Source organism: Ovis canadensis, chromosome 6, assembly GCF_042477335.2.
Source record: "Ovis canadensis isolate MfBH-ARS-UI-01 breed Bighorn chromosome 6, ARS-UI_OviCan_v2, whole genome shotgun sequence".
Classification (NCBI taxonomy): Eukaryota; Metazoa; Chordata; class Mammalia; order Artiodactyla; family Bovidae; genus Ovis; species Ovis canadensis.
The window spans coordinates 42,361,655-42,374,515 of record NC_091250.1 but is presented as its reverse complement, the minus strand read 5'-3'; the positions used below and the strand labels follow the sequence as shown (position 1 = coordinate 42,374,515).

Sequence of the window (12,861 nt, the reverse complement as noted above, 5' to 3'; positions counted from 1 at the left end):
CCATTCACCCAGTCAGTGGGCATTTGGATTCTTTTCACCTTTTGGCTGTTGTAATGCCGCTCGGAACATAGGTACACAAATACGAGTTCCTTCTTTCAGTTAGTTTGCATACATATACAAAAGGGGAATTGCTAGGCCGTACAGCAATTCTGTGTTTAATTTTTGAGGAAACACTGTACTCTTTTCCACAGTGGCTGCACCATTTTTACATTCCCACCAGAAGCGCACGTAGGTTCCCGTTTATACATCCTCACTGATACGCTCTTCTGTCTTGAGAGCCATCCTAATGGGTGTCAGGTATTAACTTAACTGTAATTTTGATTTGCTTTTCCCTAATGATTAGTGATGTTGGGGATCTTTAGTTGCTCATTGGCCATTTGTATACCTTATCTTCTTGATGAAATGTTTATTCAAATCCTTTTGCCTATTTTTTATTTGGGTTGTTTCTTGTTGGTTGTTGAAGTTCTTTATATGTCCTGTATATTATATCCTTATTGGACATATGATTCACACATATTTTCACCTGTTTCAAGAATTGCCTTTTCACTGTCGTGTCCTTTGACACCCAGAAGTTTTTGATTTTGATGAAGTCCAGTTTCTCTTTTTCCTTTTGTTGCCTAGGTTTTTAAGTTTTTTAGTTTTAAGTTTCTTAGAGTTTTAGCTCTTATGTTCAGGTCTCTGATCTATTATGACTTAATTTTGGTATTGTGATGTAAGATGGGTTTGTTTTATATGGCCCTTATTATGTTGAGGTCTGTTCCCTCTATGCCCACTTTCTGGAGAGTTTTTATCATAAATAGGTCTTGAATTTTGTCAAAAGCTTCTCTATCTAGTGAGATGATCATATGGTTTTTATCCTTTAATTTGTTGTGTTGCATCCCTGGGATAAATCCCACTTGATCATGATGTATGATCTTTTTAATGTATTGAGTTTTTTTTTAATGTATTGAATTTGTGTTTGTTCTTTAATTTTTTTTTAAATATAGTTGACATACAATATTATCTTCAGGTATACAACATAGCAATTCAACATTTATATATATATAAATTTATATATATTCATTGTTATGAATTGATCACCACTATAAGTCTGATAAACCATCTGTCACCATACAAAATTAATGCAATATCATTGACTATATTCCCTGTAGTGTACATTACATACCCCTGACTTAAAATTTTTTTTTTATATTGGAGTATAATAATGATTAACAGTGTTGTGACAGTTTCAGGTAAACCTTTTACTGTATTGTTGGATTTGGTTTGCTAATATTTTGTTGAGGATTTTTGTGTCTGTGATCATCAGTGATACAGGCCTGTAAATTTTTTTTGGTGATATCTTTGGTTTTGGTATCAGGCATGATGGCTTCATAGAATGTTTGAGAGTGTTCCTGTTGATTTTTTGGACTAGTTTAAGAAAGATAGGTGTTAACTTTTCTCTAAATACTTGATAGAATTCACCTGTGAAGCCATCTGGTCCTGGACTTTTGTTGGGAGGTTTTTAATCATATTTTCCATTTCATCACTTGTGACTATACCAGGAAGAAATGGAAAATATAAACAGACCAGTCTTGGGAGATTGTACCTTTCTAAGAATTTGTCCATTTCTTCTAGGCTGTCCATTTTATTGGTATATAGTTTCTTGTAGTGGTCTCATGATCCTTTGTATTTCTGTGGTGTCTATTATAATCTCTTTTTCATTTTAAATTTTATTGATTTGAGCCTTCTCCATTTTTCTTGACAAGTCTGGCTAAAGGTTTATCAATTTTTATCTTTTCAAAGAAGCTTTCTGTTTCCTTCATCTCTGTCACATTTATTTCTGCTAAGTCTTTCTTTCTTCCCACTGACTTTGGGTTTTTGTTCTTCTTTCTCTAGTTGCATTAGATGCAAATAGATTGAGATTTTTCTTGTTTCCTGAGGTAAGATCGTATCGCAGTAAACTTCCCTCAGAACTGATTTTGCTGTGTCCCATAGGGTTTGGATTATTTGCTTTTGTTTTCATTTGTCTCTAGGTATTTCTTTTTTAAATTTCCTCTTTGATTTCTTCAGTGAGCTAGTGGTTGTTTGATACCATATTGTTCAGCTTCCACATGTGTATGTTTTACAGTTTTTCCTATAGTTAGTTTCCAGTCTCATTGCATTGTGTCAGAAAAGATACTTGATATGATTTCACGATTCTTAAATTTACCAAGGCTCACTGTGTGGCCCAACATGTGGTCAGTCCTGGAGAATGTTCCATGTGCACTTGAAAGTGTTTTCTGCTGCTTTTGGATGGAATGCTCTAGAAATATCAATTATTTCAAAATCTATTCTGAGTATTGCTACTCCAGCTGGTCTTACACCTCAGTTTTATCAAAATAAACACACCAGTTTGAGGAATGCTAATTACATAAAACTTATGGCCTTGAGAGGAATCCTGTATTTTACTATAATTGAAGTTAAATAGAGCAAGAGAAAGAAGAAGATAGGAAATCTGAAAAGGAGTCTACTATCACAGAAATTTGTTGAAAGGAGGTGAGGTGTAACTTTTTTAATTGGAGGATAATTGCTTTACAATGTTGTGTTGGTTTCTGCTGTACAGCAACATGAATCAGTTGTAAGTATGCATGTTTCCCCTCCCTCTGGAGAGGTAAAACCTTTTCATTTGCCACAAAATTTAAAACATCTGTTTTTATAACAGCATCATTTAACCAAGCATTCTGGGTATATGCTTTGGGTAGTGTGTATAGTAAGAGCAGAACACTCTAATAGAAGCATACCTGTTGTCCTGTTTTTGTCTTCCAGAATCCCTGCACAAGAAAGTTCAGGATCTGGCCTTTCTAGACGTTGTGTCTAAACTTCGCAGTCATGAGAACAAAAGCGTCGCTCAGCAGGCCTCTCTCACAGAGCAGAGACTGGCTGTGGAGAGCTGAGAACTGCCCCTCCCCGACACTCCTCTCATTTCCCCTTTGTCCTCCATCCAGCTGCCTCTTCGGCCTCATCCTCTTCCACATCACTTGTGCATGCGTGTAACGTTCCAATGCCAACCGAAGAACTGCTGTAGGTACCTGCCCAATAAGATTTCTAAACCCATTAGTTAGTGTGAACATGAATTTGTCAAGAACCAGTCTCCACCCATAACTGTTTTCTTGTATTCCTGTTGCTTGAGCTCCATTAAGTAGGATGTGCATGTTGTAGTCCTGTGATGACGTAAACTTGGTACTACACAGTGACTTGCTCCTCACCCTTGGTAAACTGCATACTAACGTGCTGGTAAATTGGAAACAAGTGAGAACGCAGCAGGATCTGATTAGCTCATGAACGATGGGATTGAATCGTAAAAATAGCTCCATTTATTGGTGCTTGGAAAGCACAGTGACCAAAAAACCTGTATGGCTGCTTATTTGTTAGTCTTACCTACTAATGTCAAATCCGTGGTACCTAGAGTTAAATAAAGTCCAACGCTCTCACTCTTTACCCTATGGTTTCTTCTTCTTCCTTTGTAGTCTCTTGAGACTGCCACAAACTTGCAAGACTTCCTGAGGTTTTTTTAATTTCATATTTAATTGGCCATCATCAGTAGCCTGATGCTGAAAACATTTGTAGTTTTCAACATAAAACTTAAGGGGTTGAAGAATATTATACATCTTGTTTTTTGCCTGTATTTTAGATTTTGGTATATGTACAGTTTCACCTCAGAATTTCTTCCATCAGTTAATATTGTCCAGCACACGTCTTTAAAAATCACTTGGCATTTGTTTTCAGCTGAGAAATTTGAGTATAGCTCATTGGAGAATGGATTTTGTTTTTTATCATCCAGCTTGAGAGCCAGAAGTTTCCTCAGTCTTAGCCCTTTTAAATTTTATGTGAGACATATGCAGGACACAAAGTTTCAGAAATGTTTGTCTAAAGAAAGGAAGCAGGTTATAAAAGCCATAGCAGCCAGTCCAGTTCATTCTGCAGATGGCCTCATCCTCGTAGCTGTTCGCACGTCCCACCTCTGCTTTTCACAGAGAACTTCAGTAGATCTTAAAGCCTAATGGAAAAGTGACAGTGCCAAGACTCAAGATGAGAAGACCCCCTTGGCAAAATGTAGTATACTCTTCACTGCCACTACCACTACCACCACCACCACACGGGTTTTTAGAGCTTTGAAACTCAATCTTTGTAAATTAGTCAGAACACCCCTGTGACATACCTGCCTTCTCCGTATGCTTAAGTTTGACGAATACTAGCTGAAAGGTAAGGCGGGCTCCTTGCTCTCCAACACTGATGCTGCACACCTCTGGGGGGTGCTCGAAGGTGGACTTCTGACTCTGAAATAGCTGTCATTCAAGAACGTTAAAACCCCAGTGGAGGTAAAAGAACCTTTTGACTGACTTCCCTTTGATATCCAAGAAAAGGAAGATTATTGTGAGTGCTTATGCTACATTTACTGTAAGAATGATCTTGTTCATTGTCTCCTCCTGGGCTGGATAGTGGACTGTATTTTAGGTTTTGAAAGATATCTATAATGTTGCATAAGAGGCTGTCCATATTAATAACTAAATAAATAGTATATCAAACTGTAATGGCATCATTTGCTTTATTTGTATATTGTACTTCTATTTCCAGCTCCTAGAATAGTACCTGCTGATCTCTGGTGCTCAGTAGGTATTCACTGAGTGACTCCCTACTTCCATGAAACTTCCAGAGTGCCTGAACTATTTCTAGATATATAGAGAAATTGAGATGTAGTTATTTGTCTGAGTTCAAGGAATTTTTCTTTCTTTTTTGATAGTAGGATGTCTCTACTGAAAAGCATTATACAGAAAACCTCAGAACAAAAGCATCCAAAAATCATGGATTTGAGAAAAGACACTAAACGGGCCAGCTGCCAGCAATCAAGTTGCTGTTATGCTAGGAACTCTCATCTTCGGCAAAACGAAATGCAATTCAAATCACCAGTTGTTCTACAGAGAGACCAGAGGCTGTGCCCTTAGGATGACAGGGCTTCACCGAACTCAGGATGTGCTGCTATGCGGTGGGTGGGAGCCCACAGACCATACCATCCCTCTCCCACTACTTAGCTTTAGATTCCACCTTTACATTAGTTTGCTACTCATAAGAGTGCATTCTGACGGAAAGATGGGAGGTGCCACACAATAAAGCTTTTATTACCAGTTTGTGTCAGGACTGGAGCACAGATGAAAAGCAAAAAGGCCAGAACTTAGAGGGGAGATGTCTGAGTGACGTGCACTGGAATGTCCTCCCTTCCTCCCTCCCGGCCCTGTTAGCTCCTTGGAATCTTGCTAACCACCCCACCCAGAGTGAACCCATACTGTGCTCAAAGCAAAATTGATTAAATACTGGCCCACAACCCTGTGTTTTCCTTGATAAAATATGCTTTGAGCATACTCTGATAACAGTGGAGATGTGGAACAAAGTTTTTCAGTTCTAAAACAATTTCCTCTTGGGTGCAACAGGATGCTCTTGGATATAAGGATTAGTTTGAATTGTTCTGAAAAACCCTGCATGTGAACATTTCAAAAAGAAGTACTCTTTGGTATCATCCGAAGGCTTATTATCTAACTCTGCTGAACATAAAGGGTGAAGCTGTCTATTACTTAGGTGAGCATTATCCTTCGTATCCAACTGTTACTAGAATCAGTATGCTTAAAAGACACTGCTTAATGTGAGGAAGCCGTACATTTGAATTATACAAGTGTCTGTTAAAAAAACTGATAATTTGGGGTGAATCTTCATGGCTATAACCAGGAAAATTGAGGGGTTTTCCCACAGATATGGTCTATTAGTTTATGTACTTATATGCCATATAGCTTCATAGATAGGTTTTAAAGGTGTGTCTAAAATGTTGAAATAGCTATTTTAAAAAGTTTGGTAAGTGGAAGGAGTAAGGTCTCTGGATACTGTCTCTCCTGTAGTGACATCCTGGTTCTGTTACATACTGGCTGTGTGACCCTCACCACGTTACTTAAACTCTCTGGGCCTGTTTTCTTATTGCATTTAATAATCTCTACTTTCTAGAGTTTTTCTGACAATTGAAACTTTTAAAGAGGTTGACATTGAGGCTGGAGGAAACTGGCATCTCGTGGCCTAAACTATACTCCCCACCTTGCCCTGGGAATTCAGAGAACAAGAGCCAAACAGGAGAACTAGTTCTACATAGATAGAGAAATTGAGATTTCGATATTTGTCTGACTTGAGAGAATTTTTTTGATATTAGGTTCTGTCTCATTAATTGTGTCTCTTATTAGTTTCTGGAGAAGGAAATGGCAACCCACTCCTATATTCTTGCCTGGGAAATCCCATGGACAGAGGAGCCTGGCGGGCTACTGTCCATGGGGTCACAAAAGAGACACAACTTAGCAACTAAAAACAATTCATAGTCTCAGGAGCACCCAGTTATCCTCCATGTGGAATGCATAACCCCTTACCTCCTTCCTGAAACGAAGATGGCCAGGTGGGCAGAGCAGGCCTTGAGCATAGCTCCCCACTGTAGTATTTCCTCTGTCTCAGATTTCTTCATCTGTAAAGTGGGAATCACAGCACTAGCTCAGTGATATTAGCTTCTGTTAGCAGAATTACTAAATCAATATAATTAAAGCTGTAGTACTATGAGTTTTTTCTCAATATAGAAACAAAACAATCCCCCTTTCCCATTTTCAGTGCTGCCAATTGTTTATATATACAATATACCTTTTTAATATACATACTTCGTGTTCTTAGATATAATTGCTGTGTGCTTTGCATAACGGTTTATGGTAGCTGTACCCTGAATCCTCTGATAGGATCCACCTATTTATCATTATGCTTCTCTGACTAGACAGAGTCCCTGTTTCAGGGGTAAGGTATTACTAGTTTCTTATTTACTGTATATGGTCAGCTACAGTATTTGAAAGAAAAAAATGAGCTTTGCATGGAATTTATGCTCCAGAGTTCAATAGTTCAGTTTATTTATTCTTTCTCAGTTGACTTTTTAAAGTTCATTATTTCCTTATCCTTATTCTGTTTGTTCCCAGAAAAACAAACCCTTTTACCAAATTGAGCTTTTCAGCCATGGCCATAGAGGTTGTAATCTAACAACATTTCAAAAAAATGGGCAATATGCATCTGTCTGCTATTTATAACACTAGAGAGACACTTAACATGGCAACGACTCATTTATATACTGGAACCAGTTATAATTGGACCAAACTTAAGCCGGGGAGGAACTGATGGCTGGGTTCTCCTGCCGTTTGTTTCCCGAGTCCCTGGCTTTTCTACGGCCTGATGTCACGTTTGTCCACAGAGAGATGGAGAGCCTCCCACTTCCTAAGCAAACTGGAGGATCAGGGTGATGTCATGAGCCATGCCCTCTTCTTCCAAGTGACTTAAATGAAATGGTTTCTCTCATCCCATAATTATTAATGCAGCTTTCAGGGAGTAAAACTGGCGCATGTTGGATGGCTGAATCATGGAAACAGGTTCAAAGGAGAAGTGATTTAATTGAAACACCATATACAACCTAAAAATCAAAGTTGGCTTTCTCCTTCACCCCCAACCTCAGAGCACATTCTTGGAATTTATCCATGACACAGAGATCTGCTGGTAGGCATGTGTGTAATCTTATATTAATCTGCTTAGCACTATAAAGGTAAAACCACATTCAGTGGTGTGTGAAATTTTATAGTGTTCAGTTGGTTTTGGTCACATAGATAGAGAATTTTCTTGTTTTGGGATTCAGTTTTAAGAAAATTAGTTGGGATTTTCAGTCTTCGTCAAGGAAGTTGAAAACCTAATCCTGTCATACTTTGAAGCTGCTTAGTGTCAAGTTTGGGATTTTTTCTTAAATAATTCAAAAAGATATTTTTTAGATTTCTGTTATCTTGAGATAAAACATTTTAAAGCTTTAAGCCAGATTTCCATATATAAATTTTAAATCCAACCACAGATCTTCTAAAATATAGGAATACTATATTATATAGTATTTATATAGTATAATACTATATTATATAGTATTCCTCAAAAAAAATAAAAGTAGAACTACACTATGATCCAGCAGTCCCCCTTCTGAGTATTTACCCAAAGAAAACAAAAACACTAATTTGAAAAGATACGTGCAGCCCTATGTTCAAGATACGGAAGCAATCTAAGTGTCAATCAATAGATGAATGGATGAGGAAGATAGTGTACACAGTTGTACCTCAATATCCACTGAGGACTGGTTCCAGGACCTGCCTTGAATACCCAACTCCACAGATGCTCAAGTACCACGGTCCCACGTCTGTGGAATCAACCGACCTTGAAGAGTGTAGTGCCAAAGCTTATACTGAAAAGACCCACATATAACTGGACCCATGCAGTTGAAACCTTAAGGTTTGACTATAATTTACGATGAGATATTAATCATAAAAAAGAGTGAAACGTTAGCATATGCAACACCATAGATGGATATAGATGGTATTTATGCCAGGTGAAGTAAGTCAAATACCATATGATTTCACGTACTGTGAAATTTAACAAACTTACAGAGAAAAAACTGGTGGTTGCCTCAAGGGAGAGGGGTGTGTAGTTGTGCAAAATAAGTGAAGGGGATTAAGAGCTACAAATTTCCAGTTACAACGTCAAGAATATTGTAATAACTTTGTATGATTATTAGACTTACCATGGTGATTATTTCATAATTATTTCATATTAAAACATCAAACCACTATGTTGTACACTTGAAACTAACATACTGCACATCAACTATACTTCAATTTTGTAACAATCTAATTTTCAAGTATCAGTTCAGTCGCTCAGTCGTGTCCGACTCTTTGCGACACCATGAACCGCAGCACGCCAGTCCTCCCTGTCCATCACCAACTCCCGGAGTTCACTCAGACTCGAGTCAGTGATGCCATCCAGCCCTCACCCTCTGTCGTCGCCTTCTTCTGCCCGCAATCCCTCCCAGCATCAGAGTCTTTTCCAGTGAGTCAGCTCTTCACATGAGGTGGCCAAAGTACTGGAACTTCAGCTTTAGCATCATTTTCAAGTATAGGTGACAGGTATTACTTACTTACTATTGCAGTGTTCTTCTGTCATTTATTGAGTCCCAGGAGTCCTAAAGGAAAGAAACTCTAGCTGTACCCTCAGATTACTGTCAAAAATAAACTCCTATACAAATACTCACTCTGAATCTTATAGCCATATCTACTTTAACATAGGCCTCCCTTCTACCCAGATGGTGGGACTGGGGACAGGGCAGGGGGTGGTTTTTAATGGACTGTGTATTACAAAGGATGGATCCAAGCCTGCTGAGACGCTGCCCTTGGGGTGTTCATACCTCAGATGAAAAACCCCTGCTTCTGTGAGGACATTTTACTGTGCCTTCCCACAGTCGCCATCACCCCACTACCAGGGCCGGAGGAGGTCAGCTGCCTTTGACCTTAACTGTACATCTGGACGTCACAACCTGAATTGCCAGGCCCTTACTCTAAAGTGCAGGCTTTGTCTGGTGCAGTCTTGGAAGGATGTCCTGGCGTGCTGTCCACAGCAGTGGCCCTGTGTGTGTATTTTATGTAGTCAAGGTGTTATGCCACATGTAGCTCTATGCCTTTTTTCCACTTATACAATAAGCATTTTTCCACATTACTAAGAACTCTGGTTCATAACTTCATTTTTAATAGCTGCATGTTCTTCAGCTATATGGATGTACCATAATTTACTTGGCCATTTTCTCACATCTGGACATTAAAGACGTATTTTCAGTTTAGAAAAGCAAACCCCAAGTGCTAAGTTGTGAACATTTACAGATGCTCAACTAAAAACTACCTCACCTGTCAGTCTCTCTGCCTTCTGCCCCTCATCCTCAGTTAAGAGCCACGTTCCTTTTCTTCTTCAAGGGCCCCAAGTTTCCCAGTGCAGCCTCTTTGCACTCTTCCTGACCCACTTGTACTTTTGGCACCTTTTGGACACTCTTGGCTCCCACCCAGCCCTTCCTAGTCTCCTAAGGAAACCCACCACAAGGGGGAAAGAAGTGAAAGTTGTTCGGTCGTGTCTGACTCTGTGACCCCATGGACTTCTCCATGGCCAGAATACTGGAGTGGGTAGCCGTTCCCTTCTCCAGGGGACCTTCTAAACCCAGGGGTCCAACCCAGGTCTCCTGAATTGCAGGCAGATTCTTCAGCAGCTGAGCCGCCAGGGACGCCCACCACAAGGGGGAGTGGGGTCACAAAGGTGGGGTGACTGCACCTCCCCCTCCTGACATCCAGGCCTTAAATCAATTCCACCCACTCATCCTTCAGCACCACCACTTGCCTGATATTAGAGAGGGCACGGAACACACCTCCCAGTACCCACTGGAGCTATAGCTAATGGAAGTCTAATTGCCTCTCAGCACTGCCATCCACCACACTCAACACAGACCTCTCACCATAGCCTGTGAACTGCCATTCTGATTGGTTCCCGGTGATGAACACTCTCCAGGCACCACTCACAAGGAGAGGAGGGAGAGCGGTAGAGGGCCTTCTTTCCCACAGGAATCCTCATTTCATCCTCCCAAGGCATCTGTGACCTGGCTGACCCATTTCTTCCTCAGAGATGGCAGACTGCGGGCCCTCATACATCTTTGTCTGGCCCACGTGGTATTTTGAAAAAAATAAGAAAATGAACAGCTGTAAACATGGAAAATCTGGATGAATCTGCACACCCACACTAATCCGGTTAACTGACTTTCCTTTTATAATGGGGAGAGCTGGCAGCCAGCCATTCTCTGTTCCAGGAGGGCAACGTGCGACTGTGACCCTGTGCCTCTGGACAGAGCATGCATATCCAGCCTGTTCAAGTCCCCCAGACCTGGCCCAGCTCCCCTCAACACCACAGCCCCTGGAAGCCCATGTGGCTTGACCCTGTGGAGACATCATGTGCCATCTGTCTGCTTCCAGAGCAGGAGTAAGGGGTGGGGATTTTTAGGGAGAGAAAAGCGGTGCCAAGGGAAAGGCCTTGTCAAACACAGGTCCAGACACTTGACCTAAGGGCGTTTTTATGACCTGTGCAAACTTGCATTGTTTTTAGCACCTCAGAAAAAAAGACGTTCTGAAGGCCAGTGACAGCTGCAGTCTGTCTGGTGTCAGGAATATGGAGACCCAGACAGCTGTCAGCCATGCCCACACGTGTACCCACGCCATGCTGCTGACAGGAGGGTGCTGCTGCTGACCTCCTGTGCTCTCACACGGCTAGCAGCACCCGGAGGGCACTGCAGGAATTTAGAACATCCTTTCTCAGCTGGATCAGGAATGCAGCCCTTCTCCTGAGGCCCACAGTACCCTCCCCACCCCCTTTACCCCATGATTAAGTGGCTCTTATGGAATGGGGGACCCGCTAGCCAAGCAATTACTCTCTGTTCTTAGAGAAGTGCAGAATTCTAATAACCTGCCAAACTTCTGGGGTAACCTGATCAACCACAATTTCCTGTGGGTTCAATCCCTGAGTTAGGAATATACCCCAGAGGATGGCACAACAACCCACTCCAATATTCTTGCTGGAGAATCCCCATGGACAGAGGCTCCTGGTGGGCTACAATCCATAGGGTCACAGAGAGTCGGACACGACTGAAGCAACTTAGCAAGAATCAACCCTTCAGAAATAAGTCTCTTCATTTGAAAAGGCACATACAATTCAAAGTTTCAATCCACTCTCAGCCAAAACACCCATGAAGAGAAATAGCCTGCTGCTAAGTGTTTCCCTGGCATCACGCACAAAAGGAGAGCACGTTCCCCGTTTCCCCTGGAGTCGAGGAGTCCCGAGCCAGGTAAGTCTCCATGCCTCTGACCACCAGGAGTCATACAGATCAGGAGCTAAAGTGCAGCACAGCGCACAAATGGTCATCAAACCTTGTAAAACTTCCCTAGAGGCAACTAGCCCAGGATCAAAAAATGCCAGGGCTCCCCACCTTGAATATAATATCAATATTGAATATGAAAATAATATCAATAGGAGACACAAACAAAACCCTTCAGTTTCTGAGAAGATGAGGCAGAACATGGAAGAGGAAGAAGAAATCAATCAAGACTCAAAATCAGCGACAGGAACAGTGGACCTAAGCAAAGGCTGACATTGGTAAAACCAATAAATAAATAATATAGAGTCCCTGGTGGCTCTGACGGTAAAGAATCTGCCTGCAGTGAGGGAGACCTGGGTTCGATCCCTGGATTGGGAAGATCCCCTGGAGGAGGGCATGGCCACCCACTCCAGTCTTCTTGCATTGAAAACCCCATGGACAGAGGAGCCTGGCAGACTACAGCCCATGGGGTCGCAAAGAGTAGGACACGACTGAGCGACTAAACAGAGCACAGCAGATGCCAACGATTATATATATAAGAACTGAATCACTTTGCTGTACACCTGAAACTAACACAACATTGTAAATCAACAAAAAAGAAGAAGGACATTTTGTCTTTGGGGCAGATATTGCAAGTGATTTACCCAACATCCAGCCACCCCTTCTGCCCTATTTACAGAACCCCAATTTTGTTCAGGGGGACAATGTACCAAGCTTAAAACGCTCCAGTTCTCCAACTTTCCAAGTGGGCATTACCCTTCTATAGAAGTTCATGGGGAGGGTGTCCGTTAGTGAATTAGGCAAAGACCTGCTAGAAGGCCTTTGGCCCTTTGCCTTTTTTTTTTTTTCCCTTTCTTTTCCCTCCCTCAAACCTCGACATGGGTCCCACTCTGGGACCTCACAAGCAGCCCTCTTGCAACCGTGAGATACAATCATGAGAATGCAAGCTTCCACATTAAGGACAGTGGAGCAGAAAGGTGGGAGCAGCCTAGATCCCTGGTAGCACTAATGAACCAAAGGCCATCTATGTACCGAAGCACCTCAGACAGGGCAGGAGACACACTTGCCTGCTTCAACCC

At 41.4% G+C, this 12,861-nt stretch overlaps 1 protein-coding gene across 8 annotated transcripts in view; it reads left to right on the top strand.

Moving 5' to 3' along the window:
• Positions 1–3,456, top strand: part of RAP1GDS1 (Rap1 GTPase-GDP dissociation stimulator 1) — a 154,783-nt gene extending 151,327 nt beyond the window's left edge. For all 8 annotated transcript variants that reach the window (XM_069592978.1, XM_069592980.1, XM_069592983.1 and 5 more), the window contains one exon: positions 2,785–3,456. In XM_069592978.1, the coding sequence (XP_069449079.1) occupies positions 2,785–2,912 (128 nt within the window). In that variant the 3' untranslated portion in view covers positions 2,913–3,456. The remainder of the gene's footprint in view (positions 1–2,784) is intronic.
• Positions 3,457–12,861: the final 9,405 nt, after the last annotated feature.